This window comes from Mesoplodon densirostris, chromosome 11 (assembly GCF_025265405.1).
Source record: "Mesoplodon densirostris isolate mMesDen1 chromosome 11, mMesDen1 primary haplotype, whole genome shotgun sequence".
NCBI classification, from domain to species: Eukaryota; Metazoa; Chordata; class Mammalia; order Artiodactyla; family Ziphiidae; genus Mesoplodon; species Mesoplodon densirostris.
In genome coordinates, this window is record NC_082671.1 from 4,397,596 (window position 1) to 4,424,594 (window position 26,999).

General features: G+C 59.7%; 2 protein-coding genes across 4 annotated transcripts in view; one reads left to right on the plus strand and one right to left on the minus strand.

The window, feature by feature from the left end:
- The first annotated feature begins 1,021 nt into the window (after positions 1–1,021).
- Positions 1,022–5,962, plus strand: NINJ2 (ninjurin 2). Of its 2 annotated transcripts, XM_060112808.1 has the most exons (4): positions 1,022–1,054; positions 4,211–4,442; positions 4,978–5,158; positions 5,633–5,962. In XM_060112808.1, exons 2-3 carry the CDS (start codon positions 4,289–4,291, stop codon positions 5,142–5,144), a joined length of 321 nt encoding a protein of 106 aa, XP_059968791.1. In that variant the 5' UTR covers positions 1,022–1,054; positions 4,211–4,288; the 3' UTR covers positions 5,145–5,158; positions 5,633–5,962. The 2 variants fall into 2 exon arrangements, with proteins under 2 accessions (XP_059968791.1, XP_059968789.1); XM_060112806.1 differs by lacking the exon at positions 1,022–1,054 and having other exon boundaries at positions 4,216–4,442; positions 4,978–5,162.
- A 2,403-nt stretch (positions 5,963–8,365) lies between these two features.
- The window catches only part of B4GALNT3 (beta-1,4-N-acetyl-galactosaminyltransferase 3), a 93,158-nt gene continuing 74,524 nt past the window's right edge, over positions 8,366–26,999 (minus strand). Inside the window, exons 4-20 of one of the 2 annotated variants that reach the window (XM_060112516.1) lie at positions 22,315–22,410; positions 21,840–21,930; positions 21,391–21,491; positions 20,887–20,954; positions 19,751–19,829; positions 19,562–19,628; positions 17,906–18,049; positions 17,013–17,122; positions 16,207–16,307; positions 15,941–16,002; positions 14,588–15,389; positions 13,304–13,623; positions 12,433–12,586; positions 12,143–12,215; positions 11,627–11,780; positions 10,978–11,104; positions 8,366–9,314 (exon numbers count right to left, since the gene is read on the minus strand). In XM_060112516.1, coding sequence (XP_059968499.1) covers positions 9,206–9,314; positions 10,978–11,104; positions 11,627–11,780; positions 12,143–12,215; positions 12,433–12,586; positions 13,304–13,623; positions 14,588–15,389; positions 15,941–16,002; positions 16,207–16,307; positions 17,013–17,122; positions 17,906–18,049; positions 19,562–19,628; positions 19,751–19,829; positions 20,887–20,954; positions 21,391–21,491; positions 21,840–21,930; positions 22,315–22,410 — 2,658 coding nt within the window. In that variant the 3' untranslated portion in view covers positions 8,366–9,205. Of the gene's footprint in view, positions 9,315–10,977; positions 11,105–11,626; positions 11,781–12,142; positions 12,216–12,432; positions 12,587–13,303; positions 13,624–14,587; positions 15,393–15,940; positions 16,003–16,206; positions 16,308–17,012; positions 17,123–17,905; positions 18,050–19,561; positions 19,629–19,750; positions 19,830–20,886; positions 20,955–21,390; positions 21,492–21,839; positions 21,931–22,314; positions 22,411–26,999 lie in introns of both variants that reach the window. The other variant, XM_060112517.1, reaches the window with a different exon arrangement.

Here is a 26,999-nt window from a genome sequence, read left to right on the forward strand (position 1 = left end):
ACCCTTAATCCTGACAGAGAATCAGGGATCTCAGGCACCTCATCAAAGGCAAATCGGCGCAGTAGGTCACTCACATCCATGTACCTGAACCAATCGCTCGCTCTTCCTGGGCTGGGATCTGCCCTTCCCTTTTGTGAAACCAGCCCTCCAAAGGCCGGCTCTTCACTATCTCCTTTCAGGTGTTTTTTCTGGGTAGTTGGGCATTTTGACAGAGGGGCCGACAGCCCACAGCTCCTCTGGGCCTATTTTGTCTAATGCCCTGAGTTTGAACTGATACACGGGGAAGCTGTCATATGGCTTTTCTCAGGGCTGACAGGAATGACTCACTGGAGGGTCACCCCTGCCCTGGAGCTGCCGAGGGCAAGTGACTCATGGCCTCTGCCTCTCGGAAGCCATGTCCTCGGCCCCTGAGACTCCAGGCAGAGGAGGGGGCTTCCCCGCTCCTAGATGGCTCTGGGTTGGAAGGGAGCCAAGAAATCATTTATCCCACCTCCCTCGTCTCGCAGATAAGAAAGGGAACCTGGTGATGGGAACAGGCACACAGGAGCTTGTTGCAGGAGCAGGATTTGTACCTGCCGTGACTTCTGTGGTTCCCTCTGGACCGCTGCAGCTCCCCACCTCTGGGCCTTCCAACCACAGCGCCCTCACTCCTGCCTCGGGCTCCAGGTCCTAAACACTCTGAGCAGCAGATCCCGTGGCTTTTTGGTAGGACAGTTACTTACCCCTTTGGAAGAACATCCCTGGAATCTTGTTTCCAAGAAGGGGCAGAATGATCTGTTGGAGCTGGTGTTCCCACGGACCTTAGGGTCAATAAACAATATAAAATCATGTTTACTTTTCTTTTAAAAGAGTTATTCCTTTCCCATCCAACTCAAGTTTTGTCAAGAAACAAAAATATAGGCCAGCAAGGATTAAGGGATAAATAATTGTCTGGCAGAACAATGGAGCAATCCGTGACTTCAAGGGATGGAATCCACACCAGCCTTGGGAGCTGGGACTTGGCAAGCAAGCCAGAGCCCGGGAACAGGGAAGTCTGAGCGGGACGGAGGGCAGGGTGAGGAAAAGGGAGGGAAACGGCTGTGCTGGGGCAGGGCCAGGCGGGGGGCAACTCGGGGGACCCGGGGAGGGGTCTGTGGTGTCATCCCACCCCATCTCCCAACCCAGGTCCTCTGGCCGCCCAGAACCCCGGAGCCCGGACTTCCTATCAGCAAGGCCCTGCCTAGACGCTCAGCTGCCGCGGGTGGGCAGGTTGAGGGGCGCGCGCCTCTCCATCAGGGGCTCGTCTCAGGCTTGGCGCCCCGCTGTCCTGGAGGAACAGTGCAGGGCGGGGGTGGGGGCCTGAGACATAGACACAGAGGGTCAGGGGTCTCGGCAAGACGCACTTCAGACGGGAAAAGTCCGAGGCTCGGAGTTCTCTTTGCTTTGGGGAGGAGCCCGCTCACTCGGCCTTCAGAAAGGGATCTCCCCGGTTTGTGGATGTGGAAACTGAGGCCCGAAGTGGGAGGCCCAGAGCCGGGGGTCCCGGCCGCCAGCCCCCGGCCCACGCCCGGAGGAGTCAGACGACGACAGGGGCCTGGGCAGGCCAGCGCCCACCGCGCCCGCGCGCTCCGCAGACCCCCGGGCGCAAGGGGCGGACCCCGCGGAGCCGCCGGTAGTCCCGGGTGGGAAGGGGCCGGGCGGGGAGGGCGCGGGCGGAGGAACTGAAGTGACTCAGGCCGGTGCTCAGGCCGGGCCTTTGTTCCCGGGACGCCGGCCTTAAAGGGCCAGCGCCCGAGGCGGGAGCGCGCCCGGCGGCCTCCCCCCGCCCCCGCCCCGCCCCCACTCCTCTTGGGGTCGCTCCTGGGCTCCGGGCTGTCGGCAGAAAGGGGGACGTCCTGCAGGATTCAGGGGTTCATCCAATCGAATCCTCAGGCCATAAGGGAGGGCCCTCAGGTCATTTCAATCATCCCTCTGCCTCAGGTCAGGGCTGCACGTAAAGTGGCTCAGAGGGATTAAGAAAACCCGTTTCCTGCTTTTTAAAGATACTGCCACGGGGCGACCCCTTTCTAGGCAGCGTCTCCCAGGGTCTCCCAGCCATCTGTCTTCTAACCAACTCCCCACCCTGCAAGGTGACCCACCCATGCAGGCCCCAATATCAGGACTGGATCATTTGAACCCTCATTTGACACGCTTGGTGGGTTTTAGGCCGGCCTGGTCAGACCTGTGAACAGGCTCCCGTCCCGGGCCTCCACGGGGGTCCAGGTTTCACACCAGTCCTGTCCTGTCCGTGGATCCCTCGCCACTCCGCCCCGCAACGCCGCGCAGCTGGTACCAAAGTTGCTCCTCCGGGCCTTGAGCGCCACCACGTGGACACGGGAGAACGGTGCCCTGGGGGACTTAGAGGGGCCCCTGAGAGCTTCCCGCCACCACTCTCAGTTAAAGCAGCCCGAACTGGCACAAATCAGAATAAAAGCAGGCCCTAAATTAAAGAGGAGAGGATGAGGCCTGTCCCCTCCTGTGCTCCTGGGATCCCACATCCTCTGTGAAGCGATGGCCCTGAGATCACTTAACAACCAAAGCCCATCAGGTCTATTAAAACCTAGGAACAGCCGTCTTTGCTGAGGCTCTGGAAGACCTGTGCCTGTGATACCCACCCCTGCTACCCCTGCCTGCCTCCACGCACTATCTGCTTGATGCTCAAAAACAAAACAAAACAACGGAACACCACTAGAGGTTGGGATTTATGGTTTCATCCACTGTTCATATGCAACTTTTCAGAGAAGGGGGGGTCTCTCCCTGAAGCTTTCTTAGTAATTTCAGTTTATCAGGTCTTGGACTTAGAGCCGGGTTTGGAAGGAGGAGAAAGTGCAAAGCTCGTTGCTATGGGCAAACTGGAGGTGGGGGTGGGGGGTGGGGAACGGGGGCAAAGAAGCCCCAGCTCACAGCTGTGCCTGGCAGAGGCCTCTGCGTCGTGGAGAGAGCCGGGGGCTGCCCCATGGACTCTCTCTCCTTGTGAGGGCATTTTATACCCAGAACAAACATTTACCAGGTAAGCTAGGACCACAGGCTGTAGCCTCAGGGCCGACAGGGACAGTGTGGGGTTCGTGGGGTATTGGCCTTGGGATCCCTGGCCCTAACCAACCAGGCCAGCCAGCTCCAGACAAGCCCAGCATCCAAAAGGGGCACCCAGAACCCTCTGAGACCTGCCCCATCCATCCACCCGCGCACCCGCCCGCTCAAAAGACATCCCATCCAGGCTGTAACATCTCCGAGGCCTCCCTTCCTCTCCTTTCTCACCCCCATTCTCCTTCATTTCCATGACAGCCTGACCCTAAATCAAGACCATAACCTTTCAGTGGGTCTCCCTGTCTCCAGGCCCTCATGAGCTGATGCATCCCAAGCGCCATACTAAATGAATCTCCCTAAAACCTACCCAGGTTCTCTTGAGTGACTGCAGGGTTGCCTGCACCACCCAGTCTGAATTTCTTGGTCCAGCGCAGAGGCCCACACCACAGGCGCTGCATCGTGACTCTCTCTTTTAGAGTGACTTCTCAAGAAGAAGAGCTTCGTTTTAATATTTCAAAATCAAATCAAATGTAAATTATGCTTCAATAAATTCTCACCAAAAAGTAATAGAAAAACCAACGAAGAGCTTTTGGCCAGTATGTTTTGCTGTGTGCGTGCATGTGGGCACACAGACATGTGCCCGAGCAGGGCTGCGGCTCCAGAGCTCCCCACGAGGGCCGAGTGGGACCCACAGGCAGCTCCTGTTCCATTTGTGAAGCTCTGCACCCCACCTCGGGGCCGCATCGTTCTGGAAGAAGAGGTGCCTTTTCCTTCTCCAGCCAGGCCTCAGAGCTGAGACGCTTTCCTCTCGGAGGAAAAGAGCCACCCAAAGCCAGGCCTGGCCCAGGTAAAATGGCAAATAAAATGAGGACCGCTCGTTTACAAGCAGCCCAGACTCCTCCTCCCTTTCGATGTGTGAAGGTGTGAAGCAGAGTGACCCTCCATGAAACAGAAATTACAACACAGCATCATTTCCGAGTTCAAACGCACATAAGGGTTTTCTAGTCCACCTCTATTCCTTCAGACCACGGCACCGAGAAGGGGTTACCTGCCCTCCTTTCCCACCTGGTGAGGGGAGACCTTTAAAACCCCACTCCTCTTCCCAGCCTCTCAACCACTTTCCCTCCGGAGCCTCCCAGGTAAGCCTGTGTATTGTCCCCTACAGCCTGGGAACGCCAGCCCCAGGAGGAGCCCGCCCATCAACCTGAACCACTATGCCACCAAGAAGAGCGTGGCAGAGAGCATGCTGGACGTGGCCCTCTTTGTATCTAACGCCACGCAGCTGAAAGCAGTGCTGGAGCAGGGGCCATCCTCGCATCACTACACCACCCTGGTCACCCTCATCAGCATCTCTCTGCTTCTGCAGGTGGTCATTGGAATCCTCCTCTTGGTCATTGGTAAGGAGCCCAGGCCTGGAATTGGCCTCGGGGTGGGGGGATGCCCCCCCGGTGGGAAGAAAAGCCCCAAGTGCCTCCCTGTCACACCCTGCATTTGCACAGGCCACCTTCTCAGCCATAACCTGCTGTTAGCCCTGTGCACCTTCAAATGCCCAAGTAACAACCACACAGTACGGGGAGGCACCCTGTCCCACCTCCTGGTATCCCATCTAGTGGCCACTCCATAATACCTGCTGAATGACTATGCTCACTAACTCATAGCAGCGTTCCTTTGAGCCTCTTGTGCGAGCGTGCATCCCTACTCTTAGAAGACCCAGTGTAACTTCGCAAATCCCGGCTCTACTGAGTACCACATGGATGCCCACACCGGTCAGTTGGGGAGAAAGCATCTCAGCACAATGGCTGCCACCTCCCTTGATCTCTGAGGGACCAGACTTTCTCTGGACTCTAGCAGCTATGGTGGGGGAAGCTCCAGGCTGTGGCCACCGCCCCCTCCCCCCGCGGACACTTACCTGCCACTCCCCCTTCTCCACAGCTCGACTGAACCTCAACGAGGTAGAAAAGCAGTGGCGACTAAACCAGCTCAACAATGCAGCCACCGCCTTGGTCTTCATCACCGTCATCATCAACGTCTTCATCACAGCCTTCGGGGCACATAAGACTGGGTTCCTGGCTGCCAGGACCTCAAGGACCCCTCTCTGAACACAGCCTAGAAGGCAGGTGAGGGAGGATGGGAGGTCCCCAGGTGGCCCTTCTCACCTCTGGGGGTTTGGGCTGAGAGCCTTGCCAAGCAAAAGGGGAAGAATATAGACCTGAGGCAGGGACGGGCTCTTGGAGAAGAGCTTGGCTTGGGACTCACCAGGGTCCCCTTGTGCTCTCTCTTCTTAGGCTGGGCTTTTCTCCAGCCTGGGCTAGGTGGAGGCTGTGGTTAGTGGGAGGAGGAGGGAGATGTGGGTTTTCTCCTTGGCACTGTCCGGCAGCCCGTACAGCTCCAATCGTGGTCCACGGGCCGGCAGCGGCAACAAAACCACTGGGAACTGGCCGGCAGTGAAGAGCCTCAGGCCCTGCTTCAGATTCAGATCTGAACCTGCACCTGCGTCCTGAGAAGCCTGCCAGGGCAATCGTGGGACACTTAAGCCTGAGGCACTGGTCTGACCTGCCCTCCTCACCATCTCTCTGCTTCCCTACAGGTTCTGGGCCGGCCACTGCTTCCTGCTCTCTCCCCCGCTGATCTGCCAGGCTGATGGGCACAGTCCACAGCCCCTGGGAGAGCTCCTGGAAGGGCAACGTAGATGCCCTTGCTTCCTACCCTCGGCCCTGGAACAAAGATGGGCCCTTTTACCAGCTTAAGTGAACTCATCTCGGTCTGGTGTCCTGAGCTCGGACTGGGGTACCACCCACCTTCCTCCTGGCAGCACCTCCTGTACCTCAGGCATGCCTACCGAAGGCTGGCCCAGCCTAAGGCCTCTGGTTCTGACCCCACCCCATTCCTCCGCTCCGCTCCAGGCCTGTTTTCCCTTCCTGTGGGATGGAATGATTTCTCTTTATAAAGGTTTCTGCAAATCCACTGTGAGTAAGTCTTTATGTCTTCAGCTGGGGAGGCTTGGGCACCCGGGCTGCTCTCTCCATCTGTGTCCTAGAAACGGCCCAAAGGAGCAACCCCTAGCCTGGAGGGAGAAGAGGCTTTTAAGTCATTCCCTCTCCTCTGGGTCCTGCTGAGTCAAATTTCCCGGCCCGAGTGCCTTGGGCTAATTACCATCTGCTGCATCAGTGGCAGACGAGTCATTTCTGGATTGGTGTGTGTACGCATGATGCTTTTTGAGAACCTACTATAGGCTGCCCCAGCTTTCACAGCAGCACCTTCTCTCGGGCATGAGTTTAAGGAATACAAACTAATTTTGATCTCTGCCTAGACCAAATATGACTAGGACAGTACCTTTGTACCTGTAAAGCAGCAACCCCAGCTCAAACAGAAATGACTTTTCGATTGTCTGCTCTTTTATTTATTTTAACATTTTATTTATTTATTTGGCTGCATCAGGTCTTAGTTGCAGCACGCAGGATCTTCATTGTGGTGCGCAGGCTTCTCTAGTTGCGGCATGCGGGCTGCTCTCTAGTTGTGGCACGTGGGCTCCAGAGCCCGTGGGCTCACTAGTTGCAGCACGCGGGCTCAGTTGCCCTGTGGCATGTGGGATCTTAGTTCCCCGACCAGGGATCGCACCCGCGTCCCCTGCGTTGCAAGCTGGATTCTTTTTTTTTTTTTTTGCGGTATGCGGGCCTCTCACTGTTGTGGCCTCTCCCATTGCGGAGCACAGGCTCCGGACGCGCAGGCCCAGCGGCCATGGCTCACGGGCCCAGCCGCTCCGCAGCATATGGGATCCTCCCAGACCGGGGCACGAACCCGTATCCCCTGCATTGGCAGGCGGATTCTTAACCACTGCGCCACCAGGGAGGCCCGCAAGCTGGATTCTTAACCACTGGACCGCCCGGGAAGTCTCTATCTGCTCTTTTAGGATAAGCCACACCTCAGTTTCTCTCCACTGTTTACCCAACCATCCTTTCTCAACTAAAACCACCAACCTCCATGAATCTAGTGCTCAGAAAATGCTCCTCAGACAGGAACCAGGTGCGCCCCTTCGAGTAAACCACAGCCCAGGGAGGGCTGACCCCACCCGCCAGGCGGTGAAGGGTGGAGGGTCCCTGACACGTCCATCAGAGGCCTGACAGCTGCAGGACGGCGACGTGAACCCTGGGCCCAGCCCTCTCCCACCCTGATGGGCAAGAGGAAAACACAAGAGCGTTTTGTTTTCTGAGAAGATGCTGTATTCAATGCTTTCCCTCCCCCACCCTACACATTTCCCTACAGAGTAGGGGCCGTGCCAGGCCCTCTCCATTAAGGCAGGCGGTGTGGAGGTAACAAACATCAAACACAAGGCACTGGCTGGGGCAGAGGGGGTGATGGATCAGGCAGGGGAGGCTGGGCAGGCTCCCGTCGTCAGGAGGGGTGGGGAGGCTGGGCGGGCTCCTGTCGTCAGGAGGGGTGAAGCGGGAGGGCTGTCTGGGTAGATTTGGGCCTTGCAGGGCGATGCCCAGGGATGCGAGTGGCCCCAGAAAGAAACCTGGCACCGCAGCCAGCCAACTGCCACTCTCACCTACTCCCTACAGCCCTTTTCCCAAGGCACAGAGCCTGAGCAGGGACCATAAAAAGCCACGGCCTGAGGGCAGATATGGCCTCCGTAAACCACAGTCTATGAATTGAAAAGCCTGTGTCCTTCCTGATTTCTTAAGAGGGAGGCAGGGATTCTCTTCAACCTCCAGAAGGTTCTCTAGGGGCTCCATTCTCCCACACGTCAAGTTCATGCTCTTGGTGAATGCAGGGCCCACCAAGTAGACCCTGCAGCTCCACGTGCTGTGACTTGGACTCCGCCACAGCACGGAGCCTGGGCCCAGCTGCACCTCCCCCTACGCCCTTCCTCACAGACACTGGGCTTCGAGGTGCAGTGTGCGATGCACCGTTGGTGACTCAGAGCGCGGCAGAGGCAGCAGTGGTGGACGAGTCCCCAGCCGCGAAGGCGTCTGGGATCGTTAGTGCAAGAGAAGTGCGTGGTCGTAGGTGACAGCGGGCGCCCCAGACTACGACGGTCAGGGGCTGTGTTCCCTGGAACGGCTTCACGTTTCACCCTCCGGCCCAGCTCCCTTCCACGTGAGGAAGTAGTCCAGAGCGATGCCCTCGCCTCCCCAGACCTTCCCCCGGGGTCCCTGTTCCCTAGTTCCGAGTGTCTTCCTCCTCGTCTTCCCCACCGGGCCGGCCTGGGGCCCCCTCTGCAGGAGGGAGCTGGGCTGTGAGGACTCAAGCTTCCCACTTCCCCTCTCATCCCTTCCCGCTGGATCCCACCCCTCCTCTCACCCTCTCCCAGCTCGGCTTCACATGGTCCCCAAGGCCCAGCTCACAGGCCGCTGGGACAGAAAGGGGCTTCTCGTCCCTGCCTTCCCCACCTTGCCCATGATACACGGCCTATTCACCCAACACCAGGGGGCCAGGAGCCTCCTGCCCATCGTGACACCGGGAAGAGGATGCCAGTCTGGAGTGAGTGCCACCTGGAGAGTAAGGTTAATGCCCTAATTGGTAGCCAGCTGTCGGGTGGCCACCTGGGAGAGATATGCGTGTCCTGGAGTCACATGCCTGCGGGAGAGCTGAGAACGGCTCCACGTGAGGCCGGCTCCTCGGTTACAAATCAGCTGTTGGTCAAGGACCGAGGGACGCACCTGTGGGTCTGAGGTATGTGGGGCCCCCCTAAATGCACGACTGCCCACTCACAGTCAGTGCTGGATCTGGACAGTTACAGTTTTGGTTTTCTGTTAAAAAAATAAAAACCCCAATAAAATACGTCCAATAGGAGAGCTTCCCAGTCCACGGCCACTGCCCCCTGAGGAGCCCAGGGTGGACGCTGGAAGGGACCTCCCGGTCAGGGTGGTGTCACCCAGGCAAGGGCTTTCCTTCCTCAGCCCAGTTCCGCCGCCCTTCCCGGGAGCTGTCCCGTCTCTTTCCCATCTCCTGGCCCCAGAGGCCCAGAGGTGGGGAGAGGCCTTGGCCTCCTCCCATGGAGGACAGCTGCCGGAGCAGGGGTGTCGGCTTGGAGGCCCCTCGGGCCCAGTGCGGCCCCTGCTCCCCGCCCTCTCCCCCTCCGGCAGCAAGCGGGCACTGGCCAGGCCACCGTGGTGCAGGGGCCGGAAGCGGTGGGTCCAGCGGGCCACCCCCGGGGTTACGGCGTCTTCATCTGGCGGCGGTTCCACATGCCTCGCTTGGAATGGAAGTGATGGAAGAAATTCCGGAGGGAGAGACGCTCCACTTCCAGGCCTGCTTGGAGGATCCTGGGTGGGAAGGGGCGGGATGAGCAACCGGTGCACAGAGGCGGGGGTGGGGAGGGGGCCCCCGAGGAGCCTGCCTTCCACGTCTCTGCCAGGCCCTGTCCCTGTCACCCTCTGGCTACTCCCCATGGGGCAGGGGAGCGGGTGGGGCGTGCAAAGAGAGCCAAAGGGCCTGGGCTGGAAGCCCAGCTCCGGACCTATGAGGCTCGGCATCTTTCAGAGCCTCCCCCTCTAGAAAAGATAACGATGGGCTGGATAACAGCGAGGGTGAGGTGAGAACCAGAGATGATGGAGGCGGGGGACGGGGCTGGGGGGTGGAGGACACAGAGCAGACCTCTCCCATCCCTCCCCGCCCCCTTTCCCTATGCATGGCCTGTTGGGAGGCCTGCGCTTCCAGCAGGTGGAAAGAACTGGAATTTGGAGCCGTTTCTCTCTCCTCGGGCTTCAGAGGCAGGGAGGTCCAGGATTGGCCGAGGTCTGCCTCTTGGCTGTGGTGGAGGTAACACCAGGCTTCTGTCCACCTTGGGGTCTGACTGACAGAGCTTTATGGGAGCTGCGTTATCTAATACAAGCTCCCTCACCCTCCCTCCTTTGCACCTTAAATTCCCTTAGTATTGTCACCTTCCCTCCTGCCTGCTCTCTAGGGAAAAAACCAACAGACCGGGTTGTTAAGCCTCCAACAGCCATAGCTGTGAGACTTGGGGCAAGTTGTTAACTTCTCCCCAAGGCTCAGTTTTCTCACCTGGAGAACGGAGACAACCACACCTACCTCACAGAGGTCTGGGGAGGAATAAAGGAAGTGATGGATGTAAATCACCTGCCAAGTACAGGCGCCCAGTGATTGGTGGGTGAGGAAGTGCCCTGTCTCTCAGGGAGAAGAGCGTATCTTCCCTGTCAAGGTCCCATCTCCCCCGGAGCCCCTGACCTTGCCTGTCCACCTCCTCTGGGCACTGTTCCAGCAGTTACTCCCTTTCTCTCTTGGATTTTTCCCCTCTCCCTCCTTTGCCCCCACCCCTTAAGCTCAAATCTCAAGGGATCGTCTGCCTTCCCTCCCCTTCTCTTGGCAATAAGTTCTTGAAGGAGGAATCTCAGACGAAGCCTCCACTTCCTCACCACCCACGTGCTCTGAAATCCCCTCACCCTGGGGTCCCCCCAGCCTGCTCTCTGCTGCAAGCCCTCTTCCCACCCGCGCCCTGCCGGCTGGTCCTGCCTCTTCTTTACATACCACAGACCCTGTCCTCCTCCCTCAAACTCCCTTCTACCAGGTTCCAGGGACCCAGAACCTCCTGGATACCTGTTGCCCTTTAATGGTCCACGCTGGCTCTTTTCCCGACCCTCTGCCGGGTCTCTTATCCACCGCCACAAGCTCAGCCTCCTCCCCAGCCGTGTTCTCCCGAGTGGGCAGGCGGGAGCCTTGCCGAGAACAGTCCCATTCACATCCACACAGCTCGGAGTCTGTGTTCTTCCCCCTGACAGTCTGCCAGGCACCCACCACACCCGCCCTGTGACCCAGGCAGAGGCAGTACCCCCTCCAGTAGATGCAGTCTCAGCCAGGGAAGGAATCTGACCCCCAAGAGGCGGTGCTGGGCCTGGGGGGGGATCGAGCCCTGCCCCCATCCCGGGGTCCCTCCCCCAGGTCTCTCAGGTGCCCTCGCTCCCCACTCACCTGTCCAACAGCTCCCAGTCCTCTCCACCCCAGCGGTCTCGGAACTCCTTGGTGTTCATGCCCCCGATCCTGTCCAGGTCTGACTTGTAGATGCCGAGCAGCCCAAATCCATTCACCTCCCAGTAGCCTGTGGACAGACAAGCTCCAGATGAGCTGACCCAGGGCCAGGAGGACAGAGAAGACTGAGGCTGAAAACTCTCATCTGAACGAGCCCCTTGCCTATTTGGGGGGGAAGCCCCCCGAGCTAAGGTTCCGGGTCCAGGGAAGGCAGCAGTCCTACCAGGGAGGGACCAAGGGCTGGTGGCAGCCCTACAGGAGGCTCTGACGGCAGCAGCCCCCCAGGGCGTGGGGAGCCTTCCTCCCATCTCTGTATCCTCACACAGCGCGCTGTCTGGCACAGAGTAAGTGCTTAATAAAGGTCTGATGAACAAAAGAAGGGGAAGATGAGGCGGGAAATGTTCATCGCTGCTGCTGCTGCGTCAGCTCAGCCCTGGGGGCACTTCTCTGCGGTCTGTCCAGGGCGGGCAGGGGAGCGGAAGGGGAGGGTGGGGAGAGGTGCTGCCACGGTAGGCAGGACTACTTCCAGCTCTGGGTTAAGGAGCAAGGCAGAGGGGCCTTTCCTACCCTCGCCAGCCCAGGACAGGCTCACCCTCAGGCCACTGGGGCGTGGCACCGCAGTGCAGCCTCATGACCATGGGGGCGAAGGCCATCTTGCCCTCCACACAGTGCTTCCGGATGGTGTCGACGATTCCAGCTGGGAAGTGGATGTGGAGGTCGCAGAGGAAGATGATGCTGTGCGGGTCCTGGGGACAGAGGTGGGAGGGTCAGCAGCCCCTACAGACCCCGGTGAGGAGGCCAGGCCGCTCTCTAGGACAATCCTCAGGCTCTTTCCCATTTCAGTGACTGACAAACTTGCGTGAAACAAACTGTCGGATGGGTTTCCAGGGTACTGGGCATCAGGGCACTGTTCTCACCATCACAGAGGGAATCCCGACTCCTCCCCGACCTTTCATGGACTCCGAGGACCCCGCACGAACGCTCCCACCCCGGTACCGGGCCTGCGGCGCAGCAGAGAGGCCCCCGTGTCCTCGACCCTTCCTCCCCGAGGAGCCGGCCGTCTGTGCGTCTCTTCAGCAGCCTTAGTCACGTCTCTCAGGCCGCTTACCTTCACCAGGTCCACGCCAGCCTGAAGCCCGGCTGAGCGTTCGAAGTTCCCACTTAGCTTCATGTACTGGTAGCTGCGGGGAGAGCAGAGAGGGGCTGAGCCTCAGGGCCCAGCTGTGGCAGTCCCAGGTGGAAGCTGGCAGGCAGAGAAGAGGCGGCGCGTGCTCCTGGGATGGGCCTACGGGCAGGCGGGTGCGGCCTCTGGGAAAAGCTAGAGGCTGGGAATCAGGGAAGCTGGCGGGGCTTCAGGAAGAGATGGCTCAAGCTGTGCCCTGCCGAGAACACCCTCACCTGCGCAGCCTGGACCTTCTCAGGGCCATCTCGACGTCCATGTCCTCGCTGCTGTAGTCGGTGATGATGATGTTGAAGTGCGGGTCGCCGGTGACACCGAACAGGGTCTCCATGTCTCTGATGAATTGCTGCACCCAGCGTGCCTGGTTCTTTACTGCCCGGTGGGGCAGGCGGGGCGGGCGGGGAGAAAGAAGCAGAGGTAACGCAAAGGAGGGCACCTCCACTCCCGGTTCCTGCGCGCTCAGGAGTCCCATCAGACTTTGGCTGAGGGTAATGTGGCTACGGGCAAGGTCAGCAGAGCAGCGGGGGACGGAGGGCAGAGGGAGAGCTCACCGTTACAGGGGCCTCTACGTTCCCCCACACACACAGCCTCCCAGGGAGGGCTCTGTGGGAAGGCCAGGGGCTGGGGCTTGTCATCAGCTCGGCACGGTTACCCTGCTGGGCTCTCACACTCAGACCCTCTAGCTGTCCATCTTACGGTCAGCCTTCACGTTCCGTCCGACCCTACGGTTACACTCCTTGATGGGCTCCCCTCTCTTGTTATAAAAACCAGCCAGCCTGCCCTCCCCGTCTCACTGCCCCAGGCCAGCTGTAAAGCCCAGGCCAGCAGCCCCGGCTGATTTTCACATCCAACCCTGAATGCTGGTTCAGTAAGAAGAGCCGCTGGCCTATGAGTCAGCGTCCTTCCCAGCTCCGGCCCTGACTGCCCACATGACCTCAGACTAGTTACTTTTCTCCTGTGAGCCCCAGTTTCCCAAAGTGGCCTCTCCCACGAGTTCTTGTGAAATCACATCAGGGAGCAGAGACCGGGGGCTCGGGATCACGAGAGGCCCCTGCTCCGCGGACAGCACCCAGGTGGCAGGAGGCTCACCCGGCACGACAAAGTGGACCACGGCATGGTGGTTCCAGGAGAAGCCCTGGGGCCAGCACAGCTTGGGCTCCGGGGCCCGGGCACTCAGGACATGTCTCTGGCGGTCGTGTGGGCTCCACACCAGGCCTTGCAGGTTCCGGGCCTCAGCCTCTTCCCCACCAGCGGCATCGACGCCCTGCCTGCCATGCGTGGACACGAACTCCGAGAGCCGCACCAGGTGCTGGCCTCGTTCCAGCAGCTCAAGCTCCAGCAGGTAGCGGCCCCCACGGAGGTGGTCCCGACGTTTCTCCACGTTCACGATGCGCCGCAGCTGGTACCTCCTGGTGGAAAGGGTGCGGGGCTTGGGTCACTCTTCCCGCACGCGGGAGCAAGGCCAGTCGTCAGGAGACCTTGGTCTTTGCCCAGCTTTGCCGTTGGCTAACATGCTCGCACGATGCTTACCCGCTCCAGTGAGCACTGCTGCCATCTTTAAAAATGCACCTATTGGGCTTCCCTGGTGGCGCAGTGGTTGAGAATCCGCCTGACAATGCAGGGGACACGGGTTCGAGCCCTGGTCCGGGAAGATCCCACGTGCCATGGAGCAACTAAGCCCATGCGCCACAACGACTGAGCCTGTGCTCTAGAGCCCGCAAGCCACAACGACTGAGCCTGCGTGCCGCAACTACTGAAGCCCGCGCGCCTAGACCCTGTGCTCCGCAACAAGAGAAGCCACCGCAATGAGAAGCCCGCGCACCGCAACGAAGAGTAGCCCCCGCTCGTGGCAACTAGAGAAAGCCCGCATGCAGTAACAAAGACCTAATGCAGCCAAAAATAAAATTAATTAATTTAAAAAATAAATAAATTTAAAAAAATAAAAGCAATGAAAATGTTCTGGAATCACATAGCGGTGGCGGCTGCACAACATCCTGAATACACTTAAAAACCACTGAATTGTACACTCCAAAATGCTGAACTGATTGGTATGTGCCTTTTATCTCAACCAGAAAAATGTTGGTGGGTTGAATGAATGAAACAACAAAGCACTCATCCATGTCTTCTGCCCCCGCCCTTCTAGCCCACATCTGGGTCTCAAGGTGTCTTTTTAGCCCCAGTTTTGCCTGTCCCATCTCTTTACCAGCTCCCTCCCTGAGAGTCTTCCCAGTGTTCAGCCCGCATCCTGGGCCAGGCCCCAGGGATCTCAGCCCTTGCCTGATGGTGGGACCGAGACCCGACAGGCACTCATCCTCCTAGGCGCCTGCGGCCAGGGCCCCCCCCTGCCTAGCCCACGAGAGCCCTTTACCTTACCCCCGGCTGCGCTGGTTAAGCTTCTTCAAGAAGACCCGCGTGACCTCGAGCGCCTCCTGCTCGGGAAGCAGCAGGTTGCCAGACGTGTTACAGCTCAGGTCAATCCAGTCGGTCCGCAGGGCTTGGAAGTCGAGGTTGCCGGCACTGAAGGTCTGGTCCCAGTTCACCACCGGGTCGAACATGGACAGGTATTCCAACACCTCACTCACATCCTCCTCCTCCTCCTCCTCTTCGCCCTCGTCCTCTCCCTCCGCTCGTCCTTCCTGGCCGGCAGCTGCTGCCAACACCTCCTCCCCCTCCTTAGGCCAACCCCCCCTGGGGTCCGGAGGCTCCATTCTGTCACCCCTTCTCTGCTTTGCAATGTACGACTCAACTTGATTCAGCCACTGGGACTGCCCCAGTGTCTTCCCGGGGCTGCCACCCGCGGGTCTGGGCCTCTTCACCGGAGGCGGGTGCCCTGCTGGGTGTCCCGGGGGCCACTTGTCAGGATGCTGTGGGGCCTGGTGGGGCTCGGGGTTGGGCTTCCTGGCCTTCTTCTCTGCTGGCTGGGCCGGGATGGTGCTGGTCCTCGCTGGGAAGGGGGCTGTGGAGTTCTGCGTGGGAGAGGGCACCACCAGGCCCGCCTGGGGCTGAGCCAGAAGTCTCCGCAGGCTTCGGAGGCGGCGGTTGGTGGCGTTCTGCCCGGGGGCTGTCGGGGGCCCTTGCTTCCCCTCTGGTGTCCTGGCGTTCTGGCCGTCAGGGGCAGGGGTGTCCTCTGCTGCTTCTCCGTACTGGGATTCTTCTAGAAGGCCTTCCTCGGAACCTGCTGTCAACAACAACCATCCCTTGTGTGGGGTTTCAACCTCTCCCCAGCAAGATCCACAAGACAGCTGAGGACCAGTGGGTGAGACAGTGGGGGTCCCTGGCGGGGTCTGCCCTGGGCCCGGGGTGAGTTACTCAACCTCAGCTAAAGCCAGGGTCTCCCTCTTCCATAGAGTTGCTGTCAGGAGTGAGTGACACGAAGACAGAAAGCACGAGCCGGGGCCTGGCACGTGCAGGGACCCAGCAGACAGCCCCTCTCAGTCCCCAGTGCTGCAAGGAGAGAGGCCACAGGAAGACGGTGCTTCTGCAGAGCAGAGCTTCCCTAAAGATGGGCCGGGGTAGCGAGGCCCTCGGGCGTCCCCCAGGGCCCTTCGTCCTCTACATGTGCCTTGGAAAGGAAGAGGGGGAGAAGGGCTCCTCCCCCCACCCTTGGGGCTGAGGGGAAGGGCTGTGGGGTTTGCATTCTAAGCTCCTGCGGGGGGAGGGGGCGGCCGGCACAGTCTGGACTGTCGCCCTCCGGCCTGGCCTGGAAGCTCGGCTGTCGCTCTGTACCTGGCTGCTCTGGCCCCTGCTTCGGAGGCTGGTCGATCTTGATGTAGTCCTGAAAGCTGAGCCTGCAGGAGTGAGGGAGGCTGGCATGGGCACCGCGCAGGCCATGGCGGGGGCGGGAGGGGCGGCCTGAGGTCACGCCTGGCCGGGGCTGCAGCGGGGAGGCTGCGTGTGTGCACGTGTGCTTGTGTGAAGCACCCAGGAAGCGCCAAGGCTCCTTGGTGGAGGGTCTCTGCGGCCCTCCTGGCCCCGCCCCATCAGTGTCTCACCTGTCCTGGTAGTAGGAGTTTTCCTGGTAGAAGCACTTATTATGGGTCTCCATGTGGCTCAGGCGGGTGTAGTCATTGGGGTAAACAAAGGACAGGTGAACCTGGAGGCAGAGAGCAGGGCTGCTGTGGACGCAGCATCTGGATTCCACCCCACCCTTGATGTGCCCTCCCCTGGGCTCTGGACAGAACGTGCCCGAGTCAAGCTCCCCGGGTGCACGTCCCCGTCTCCTGCCCTGGCTCGTCTCCTGCCCTGGCTCGTTCTCCGCAGCTGCAGCCGAGGCCACCCCACCCCCGTCCCTCCTGCGGCCTTTCCCTCTCCTGCCACCTCCCACAGTCCCGAGACAACCCGTTACTCCCTGCACTGTCTTTTGCCCCCTTTCAACATAGCTCGAGGCCTCGGCCACCAAAAGCCTTCTCAGCCCTGCCCCACAGCTGCCCCCAGCCTCTCCCGCCATCACCTCTGGACCCGGGGGCGCAGCGGGGTCCTGCCCCTGGGGCTTCCGTGTGGGCTAGGGGTTCTCTAAAGCGGAGCTTCACCTCACCAGCGCCTTGTCTATAAGTTTAATAAATACCGCCACCCTCGGGGCGGAGGGTGGGAGGCCTCAGCCAGCCCTCCCCGCACAGCTCCGGGCTCCGCAGGGCAGCCCATCCGGGCCGGGCACAGAGAAATGCCGGTTCTCTGGGCCCCAGGAGGCATCCCGCCCGCAGGCGTGTGGCGTGGGGAGGAGGGGCCAGCCTCTGCAGTCCCGGTCACGGGCAGCGAGCCCCCTCCCACGCCTGTCCCCGCCGCCTGGCCCGAGACTTACAAACTGGAGTCCCTGGTAGCGCTGCAGACGAAGCCCGTCCACCAGGTAGCTGGGCTTGTAGGGACAGTCAGGCAGGATGCGACGGAGCTGGGACCTGGGGATCAGGGGCACTGGGGCAGAAGGGGGCGGGGTGAGGTTGGGTGAGGGAGCCTGAAACAGGCTGGCTCACAGCCACAAAGCCTCCCGGCTGCGGGGCGAGGGCTGGACCTGCGGCCCCGAGCCCACACATTTCTGTATTCACTCGTGGCAGCGTCCAGCCCGGCAGCTGAGGCCACCAAGCGGAGACTGCCACCACTCTTGGGGGTGGGGGTGGATTCCAGGGGCAGCTGGAGGCAGAGAGCTCGCACGCGGCGCCTGATTCGAGGCACAGGACAGTGCTGGGATCGCTGTAAAGGGCCAGCCTCACAACAGGCCTAGAAACTCCCAGCGAGGCCAAGAAGCCTCCCCCTAGTGTGGTGTCAGTAACTGAATTCCCTTCCGGTGGTCACGGTGGGGTGGGGGGACAGGGCTGGAAGGGGACACTTTGTCGTCTTTTAAAATGTAAACACTCTGGACAGCTTAAGACTCCTACACCTTAGTGGGGACGTACTTCTCTCACTGGAGGCAAGAGCTAGAATCCAATAAGAAACCCATATACGTGATTGCAGAGGGCACACCTGGGTTCTGGCTCTATTTCTTGTTCTGTAATGTTTGCACTGTAATGATTTGTACAATTGCAAAGCTGTACATCTATATTTTTGTAGCTTTCTGTATGCATGTTATATTTCATACAAGTAAAAGAAAAGAGTCTCTGATTTGGGGATATTGCGGTAGCACAGAGGCCTCCTCCCCGACATCCGTGGACCTGGCAGTGCGTCCCCCGGAGGGAGGTCAAGCCCGCGGTGAGGTCGTACCTCGATAGAGGGTGTCCCGAGGGTCGGGCCGCAGCATGTCGGCCAGGGGCTGCTCATCACTGGAAAGAGGGTCTGGGGAGCCTGCATGGCTGGCTGCTGTCTGCGGGATGTGGCCCACCTCATCCATCCTCAGGACTGTCTCATCTGGGCCCAGGGAGGAAAGAACAGAGGGCAGCTGGACTCCCAGAGAAAGTCAGCCCAGAAGCCAGGCCCCTGCCTCCTGGAGGGGCCCGGAAGGGGCCGACTGAAGGCTTCCGTATCCCCAGGCTGGTACAGTATGGGATGCGCTCAATCCTGCTTCCCCCCAGCCCTGCCTCCACAACCTGTGGTCTCCCTTGGACCCCCTCCACCAGCCCCAGGGCCAGCACACACCACAGTTTTGTGTGAGCTGGAAAAAGCCACCTCTTCCTCAAAATGTTTTAACTGCTATCTGCTGGAAATTCATCATTAGAAGTCTGTTTATTTAACAAACACACGAAGGGCACTTACTAAATAATAAGCCAGGCGCTGATCCAAGCATCTTACAAATATCAACACATTTAATCCTCAGAGCTGCTGTGGCTTATGTACTAATATCATCATTCCTACTTTACAAACAAGGAACTTGGGCAAAGGGAAGCAAAGTCACGTGCCTGAGATCACACAAAGCTGAGTGAACCCAGGCCGTGTGTCTCAGCCTCTCCAGCAGACAAGCCCACGCCCACCAAGCAGGGAGCCCCTAGGCTTCCAGCACCCACTCCTCACCTCCGTCTGGGGGCCTGGTGTTCAAGACTACTTGTCCCCTATCTGACCAGCCCGGGGGGCTGGCTGCTTGTCTTTGCTCTCTGCTTCCTGAGATCATCTGCCGTGGCCCCAGATAAGAGCTCCGTTACCTCTGGCCCATCTCACTGGTTTCTTACCTGAATTTGCCTCGGGCTTCCTTTTTCTTGGTTCACACTCAATCTATGGATTCCAATCTCCCTTCTTCTTCTGGCACCAACTGGCCCTTCTGCCCTGACCTCCTGCTTCGGTCACCGACCCCTCTCGCCCCTTCCTCACTGCCGCCCTCTCCTGTGAACCAGACCTTCCGTTCCGCTCTCCATCCTGCCCTCCGCGCATACGCTCTTCCCACCATCTCCCAGTCTCCTCCAGACCCACCTTCCCTTCTGCTCTGCCAGCTCCTCCTATACCTGAGCCCACACGGCCCACCTGCCAGTGGTGACTTCTCAGTGGGGCCTCCAGGCAGGGGGAAATCATAAGCAACAACAAGTATACTCGGGGGGTCCACTGACTGCAGCCTGAGAGAGGTGACGACGCTGTCTCTCCTCTGGCCACAGCCGTGTGAGAACCATGGCGGCTCATCTGCAAAATAGGGACTGGCCTCCCTCAGAGGCTTTTCATCTGGAGTGAGCGTCCTGCTCTCTGGATCCCCTTGAAACCATACAGACAACACCGTGTGGAGGCGGACGGGCGTTTTTCTGGGGCAAGGGCTCGCAGAGGTTCCGGAAGGCGCTCACAGGTCACCGACCCCCAGGGAACTAAGGACCTCTGACCGTAGCGCCCCTTCAGGTTCTGCTCCTTGGTCCGGACCCTCCACAGCTCGTTCCAAGCAGCCCTCCCGGCCCCCCCAAGCCAGCCCCACCGCGGCCCGTCCCCAGGCTGGGGCAGGACACTCACTGGTGAAGAGGGACAGGGAAGCGGAGTCAATGATGCTGAACTTGGCCCCGGGGTCATTCCGTCGCCACTGGGAGAGGAGAGAGGGTGGACGCGGCAGGTTGGATGGAGGTGGCTGATTTGGAACAGGGCTCCAGGGCCTGGGTAGAGGGGCGGCCAGGCACAGAGGCGGAGGGGACCTCGGGGGCTCACCGCGACTTCCACGTGGTCGGTGCCCTGGTCGTTCTGCTTGTGTAGCACCTCGAAGTAGTACCTGCGGGCGGCTGACAGGCTGGCAGGAGAGGGCAGGGAACAGGGGGCTGTCTCCCAGGCCCCCACGCCGCCTGAGCCCGCTCCCAGCACCGCACACGCCCCGTCCCTCCCTCCCTGCTCCTGGTCCCAGGGACCTGCTGGCGAGCGTCTGGGTCAGAAGCCCCCTCACTGCTTCCTGACAGGGCGGCCTCAGTCTTCTCTCCCGTGAGATGGGATAACAACAGCACTAACCTCCCAGGCTACTCAGCTCTGTTAACCCTCAGAGAGCTGTTCCTATGTGGAGGCACCGTGCTAAGTGCTTTATACACATGAACTCACGTAATCCCTGTTTGCAGGTAAGAACCCCGAGGCGCAGAAAATTTGGGTCATTTGCCCAAAGTCCCCAGGTACTAAGGGGCGCAGTTGGGGTATGGACCCGGGCAGTCTGGCTTTAGAGCCCTCATCCTCGGCTGCCGTGCTGAGTCACACGGGAAGTGGTGACCTCGGGGGCTGGCACGGTCAGTGCTCTGGACAAGCTGTACTGTCCCAGTACCGTCAACATCAGCACCGGAACCTTCAAGCCAACACGTGTTCTCGCCAGTGTGTGTGGGCCACCAGGTGGCGCTCTCGGGGCGGGGAGAGTCCCCACCCCAGCCACCACAGGCCTTCCCTCCAGCCTGCCCAGGGGCCCCCGCCATTCGGAACTTTCTGCAGCTCAGAAAGAGCAGCGGTGGTCCAGCTGTGGACCCTGCAGGGATGGAGAAAACGGGCAAGCAAGGGCGGGGAGAAAGGAGACCCATTCTGTTTTCCAGTCCTGAGTGCTACTGAACAGCTGTGTGACCCTCATTAAGTCACAGCCCTCTCTGGGCCTCAGTTCCTCATCTGTAAAGTGAGGAAGAATGGGCCAGGTGGTCTCTAATCAAAGACTTGGTTTACCTGAATGCACGTGGCCCTGGCTCACTGAACCTCTGTGATGGGGCGGGGGGCGGGGAGTGGGGAAGTGCCCCCTGGACCCGGGCCCCGGCCCTGAGCTGGCCTCTCGGCACCTGACGGAGGCTGGGGTTTCTGCCGCTCCTGTCACCACGCTCCCTACTCACCTCACTGGCTTGGACATTTGACTCCGAAATTTCCCGAATTCTCCAGGGGCAGTCCACTCTTTTCCAGTCTGGAGGTGTGGGGAGCAAGGGAAGAGAAGGGCGGACGCAAAGGCAAAGTGTGGAGGGTGGGAAGTGGTGAGTGAGGGGCCACAGGCAGAAGGAGAGAAGAGGAGAGTGGGAGGAGGGGGGCGGGGAGATGGGGAGGGTGGGAGGGGACGTGGGACCACTCGGGAAGTAACTTCCCCTCCCCCAGCAGCCGCGCCCACCGCGTGAATCCTCAGCATCAGGACCAGAGCACCCAGGATGGGTGTGGCCCAGTCCTGAGTCTTCCCGGGGTCTGTTCCCGGCCACACCCAGTCCATCCCTCTGTAGGATGGGAGGCAACGGGGGAGAATGCTGCTTCTCATGCCCCTTCCCTGCTGTCACACCAGACTGTCCTGATGGAGGCAGGTGACCTGGCTCCTGGGGGCAGTGGGAGGGCCAATGGGGCCGTGGGGACCCTACCTTGCCGACGCTGGCCAGCAGCTGCAGGCCTGAGACCTGGTCATCAGGGCTCAGCCAGAATTCTGCGTTGTCGTCGGCGGCGATGGCAAACTGGATCTCCCCTGGGCATGAGGGCAGTTTCCAGGTGAGAGCAGGACGGGCCTCCACATAGCGGGCTCTCATGTCTCAGGGTAAATCCTCTTTGGGGGCTTGCTGCTAGGCTCCCCTCTTTGTAAAGTGGGGGTCTCTACACCCTGGGAGACCCCGTGGAGATGGAGACTTACAGGGAAGGACAAGCTAGTTCCAGACCCTTCAAATCAGGGCGTGAAGTGGCCGCCTGGGGGCCTGCGTGAGGCCTCACCACGGCCAACCTCCCCCCTCCCCTGAGGGTGGGCTAACAGGCGATGTGCTCCGGGCACCCTGAGAGCTCGGGCAGGACGGGGAAGAGCGGGATCCGGGGCTGGCCTCACCGTCGGTGAAGGGGTGCAGGTAGCCAAAGATGCGGAGGCCATAGTTGGTCCACCTGGGGGACACGGCCAGCTTCCTCAGGGTTGTGCGGATCTGTGCCAGGAAACCAGAGGGGAATCATTACCCGGAAGAGGGAAGAGGGATATGAAGAGGTTGGTCTGCTCAGGGCTGGTAGGAGGATGAGGAGGGAGTGAGGCAGGCAAGCCTCCCGCTCCCACTTGCTTCTTTATCCAGGTGACCTGGAACAGTGCACAGCCCCACAACCGTACGTGGCGGCCTCCCGGGTAAACTATATTGCCAAGGAGATCCCCGGGAAGGGAACGAGGTAGACACTGTGGGCGTTAGAAGGGGGTCCACGGGATAAAGGAAAGGAAACGAGCCAGAAAAAAAGCAAGGGAAGATGAGGAAGACAGAAGCCGGGTGCAGGGGTGAGAGCCAGGAGCGGGGCAGGAGGGGAGCGGGGCAGGAGGCACTCACGTGAGGGTACAGGGGGAAGTGGAGGTCCCTCCGCAGCTGCTGCATGGAGCTGCCGCACCAGTCTTCAAACACATGCAGGTTGACGCTGCCCCGGAACTGCACGGGACAGGGACAGGGTGTGAGCGTGAGACGGGGCCGGCCTGCAGCCGCGGCCCGAGCGCCCCTCACTGTTGAAGGTCATGGTCCACGCCAGTCCCATTCCCATCCTCGGCACCCACGGCTGCCTGGGGAAGCTCATCCCCGTGACCTGGCCCTGAGGCCTGGGGCTGTTTTTCTGTCCTTGCACGTGTCCACGCGCCCACATGCATGTACACGGACATACACACACTCCCGGCTCTTTCCATGCAGGAAGTGGGCTGGTCTGCATCCCCCAGGCAGGGGGAGTACCAGCCAGGACACAATGGCAGGAGGGAGGTGCCAGGCTGGGGTTCCAGCCGGACCCGCTCTCCCTCCCCTACCGCCTCTACTGCCTCGTAAGAGGACACCCGCACAGCTGTCTGGGTGAAACCTCATCCACCCGTTGTCTTCGTGCTACTGGCTGCCCTTGTGGGGAAGCAGCTGGCAAAGCTGCAGGAGGTCTGGGGGCCCCATCGGCAGAAGGGCTCTGACGGCTCTCCTGGGAGCTCAGAGCTTCATGCTGCCCAGGCCTCTGCCGGGATGCCCACCAGGTGCCTGGGCCTTCGGGGCAGCCCTGGGAAGGTAGGAGCACGGAGGTACCTGCCTCCCCTCCTCGGTTGTGGGGCTGGTGGGCAGGGGACTGAGCTTGGAGGCTGGGAGCACAGGGCCCCCCTGGGAGGGAAGGGGAGGGCAAGGGCAGCAGCCGGGACCCTGAGTGGGTGGAAGGGTGGGGAGTGGGAGAGGGGAGGGGGTGGGGACAGGGTCCCAAGTTATCCTGACAAAGGGCTTCAGATCACCCCATCTCAGCCCTTCCCCACTCCCCGCACCCCTCCCCAGCTTCATCTCCAGGTGCGGGAGGTGGGCCCCCATCAGGCCACACAGACAGGCCCTGCCCTTCCAGCCCTCAGATATTCAGGTATCAAAATCCAAGCCGCCCTTAAGGAAGACAGCGGAGGAAAGGACAGCCAGACTGGAAGCCCAGACAGAAGGGCTTCAGCAAGAGACCCACAGGGAGGGATGATGGGGGAAAGAAGGGGCCGGGGAGAGCCCCCAGACAGGACGGTCCCGTCCCCACGCGGAGAGCCCGTCACCCCGTCCCCTCAGCAACCTGGCTCTTCCCGGGGCCGCGGGTAGCAGCCGTCGCTCCCCAGAATATGAGTGGGGCGCTGGGACGGGTGGGAGAGAGAATGTGGGCTGGGTAGGTGGGGGGCGGGCTAGGGCTTCTTGGAACGAAAGAATGGGGACATTGTGCTACTTCTGGGGAAATTCCTAAGTCCCGTTTACAAGACTCAGTTGTCTCCTCCATGCCCCTCCCGGGAGACTCTGAGTCCACAGCAAACTGGGGCGGGGGGCACACCCCCAGAAGTCTGCTGTGCTCAGCCAGGAGGCCAGAGGCTACAAGGGCTTGGGCAGGGAAAGGAGGAAGGAGCTGGGCTAGCCCCACCCACCTGCCCCTCAGGGCCCTGCTTATGTAGCAGCGGGGCCTGAGATGCTGCGGGGAAACCCAGGCAGGGGGAGGACTATCCACATCCCCGGGGGCTAGGCCCTGACTCAGCACAGAGCCAGCCCTCCAGCCATGCTCCACCTGCTCTCAGGCTGTAGGAGGGGATGGACACCATCCCTGAGGGACCAGTGGGCACCTTCTTCCTCCCCGGGCCCTGACTGGTGACCTGCCCCCCCCCAGGGCCCATGTCCCTCCAAGCTTTGGAGAAGCTTGTGTCGGGCAGGGACGTGGGACTCTGGCTTGTCAGCACTGCCCTCTGACCCCTCTCTCCACTGGCCAGCAGAGCTAAGGCCCAGGGAAGAGCACTGGTTACTCCCATGCCCAGAACACGTCCACGGCCAAAGACGGATTGGAAACCCCCGCCTACAAGCAGTAGAGAAAATACCTGTTGAACCCTCTCATTTTATTATTTTTTATTTTATTTCTTTCTCTTTTTTGGCCACGCCACACGGCATGCGGGATCTTAGTTTCCCAACCAGGGATCGAACCTGCGCCCCCTGCAGTGGAAGCTTGGAGTCCTAACCACAGGACCACCAGGCAAGTCCCCTGAACCCTCTCATTTTAGAGGTGAGACTATTGAAGCCCAGAGAGGTAAATTGAGCCCCTAAGGGCACACAGCAATGAACCCTGTGGAAGTGGGAGGGCTTCTGGGGGTGCGGATGCAGCCTGGTGGGTGCTCACCCACCACGTCCACTGCCTTCCACCCACCACAGGGTCTCTGCCAGCCTCGCTGGGCTCACAGAGCCTCCCAACCGGATGGAGGCGTCTCCCACCACTGACTTCTCACACTGCCTGTAGAACTGTCTTTCTAGAGACAGATCTGATCACGCCACTCCGCCGCTTCACACCTCCGAGGGTTCCCTGAGGCTTCTGAACAAAACCTCACCCTGTCTTCCCAGCCCCACCTCACCCCACTCCCGGTCATACCTACACCCCAGCGCACACATGCCTCTGTGCTTTTGCAGATGCTGTTTCCTGCTTGGAAGGCCCTTTCCTTCCCCACCCTGCAAACTCCAGCTCACCCTTCAAGGTTCTTTTCAAATCTCTCTCCCTAGGCTTCTGCAACTTCCCCAGGCAGAGTTCCAGCTCCCTCTGTGGGTTCCCTGCACATCTTAATGATCTGAGTGAACAAATGCTTGGAGAAGCTAAGTCTGGAACCATATGTTCCTTCATTTATTCTATAAGCACCAAATGTCTGCTTTGTACCCGTGATGACGCAAAGATGAAAAGGGTTCCTCAGAGGAGAGAGACACGCAGACAAACGAGCCACCTGTCAGGGCTACTGCAGAGGCCGAGATGCAGAGGGCGTGAAGGCAGGGTGGCCAGGTCCACCTCCAGGAGGGGTGAGCAGCCCAGCACGGGTGTGAGCACAGACCATGCCGCTGCTCGGCCAGCTCGAGACCAGCACACCTGGCTGGACCACGTGACTTCCACCCAGCAGGACAAGGAGGTCACCAGTTCCTACACACCGGACTCCCGTTCAGAGTTTCTAGCACCTGAGCTACTATTTTTTCTTTTTTAATAAATTTATTTACTTATTTATTTTTGGCTGTGTTGGGTCTTCATTGCTGCACACGGGCTTTCTCTAGTTGCGGTAAGCGGGGGCTGCTCATTGCGGTGGCTTCTCTTGTTGCGGAGCACGGGCTCTAGGCGCCACGGGCTTCAGTAGTTGTGGCACGTGGGCTCAGTAGTTGTGGCTCGTGGGCCCTAGAGCGCAGGCTCAGTCGTTGTGGCGCACGGGCTTAGTTGCTCCGCGGCATGTGGGATCTTCCCAGATCAGGGCTCGAACCCTTGTCCCCTGCATTGGCAGGTGGATTCTCAACCACTGCGTCACCAGGGAAGCCCACCCGAGCTACTCGATTCCTGTTCACACCTGCCCCTTGAGGGAGCTCCCCCTGGAAATCCAGGGGGTCCCGGCTCCAAGAGGATAAGAGGTGGCTCTAGATTTGGAGGACAGGGCCCGAGGCCCGTCTGGTGGAATTCTGAGGGAGGGAATTATCCCCATTGGAACAGATGGTTTGTAATTGAACTGTGGTGTCACTTGTTTCTCCCCACGGTGACAACGTGTCTGATGGTGGTGGTTCAGGGCCCTGAATAAAGGGCAGCCTGATCCGCTCTGAAACCCGTACACAAACGTTCACGGCAGCTTTATTCCCAAGAGCCAAAAGCAGAAACAACCCAAATACCCATCTATCGAGGATCCTAAAATGTGGTCCATCCACACAGTGGAAGATTATTCAGCAAAACAATGAACAAAGTTCTGATATACATGCTGCCACATGGATGGGCCTCGAAAACGTAATGCCAAGTGAGAGAAGCCAGACACAAAAGGCCACACAGAGCATACGATTCCCTTTATGTGAAGCGTCCAGAACAGGCAGGTCTAGAGAGACAGAGTAGATGAGTGCTTGCTGGGGGCTGGGGGCTGGGGGTTAGTGAAGGGGTGATGGCCCACAGGTGAGGGGTCTCCTTAGCAGTGAGGAAAATGTTCTAAATTGAAAGTGATGGATGCACAACTCCATGACTATACTAAAAGCTACTGAACTGTACAGGTTAAATGGGTGAATTATATGGTATATGAACTATATCTCAATGAAACTGAGAAAAAAGCGGGGGGAGCCTGAGAAGGGGAATCAAGGTCCCAGCCCTCCTCTTAGGAGAAAGACACCACCTCACCAAGCCCGCATGACGTCACCCATGGACTCTGACTTGCTTTGATCTGATTCTGTGTTCACCAAATATCTTTCTTATAATTATTTTGGTTTTCTGGGGGGAGCGGCCTGAGTAGCAGACAGTGTCTGGTCAGAGGACCGTATACTGACTGGTAAGTGAATAAACTGGCACTGAGGTTTGTTAATTAGTGGGGTTTGCTAGTCAGTGTTTTATGATCTGGGCTGCCAGGGACAAGTTTTTGAGAGCGGTTACCCCATGAAGCCCAGCCCACCAGCCGTCCACTCCCGGTCTGACAGGGAGTGGACTGACTAAGCCTGCTTCGCTTGAGAGAGACTGCTGGCCTCGGAGACCCTGAACTGCTGGCGGCCAAGGGCTGGGGCGGGGAGACGGT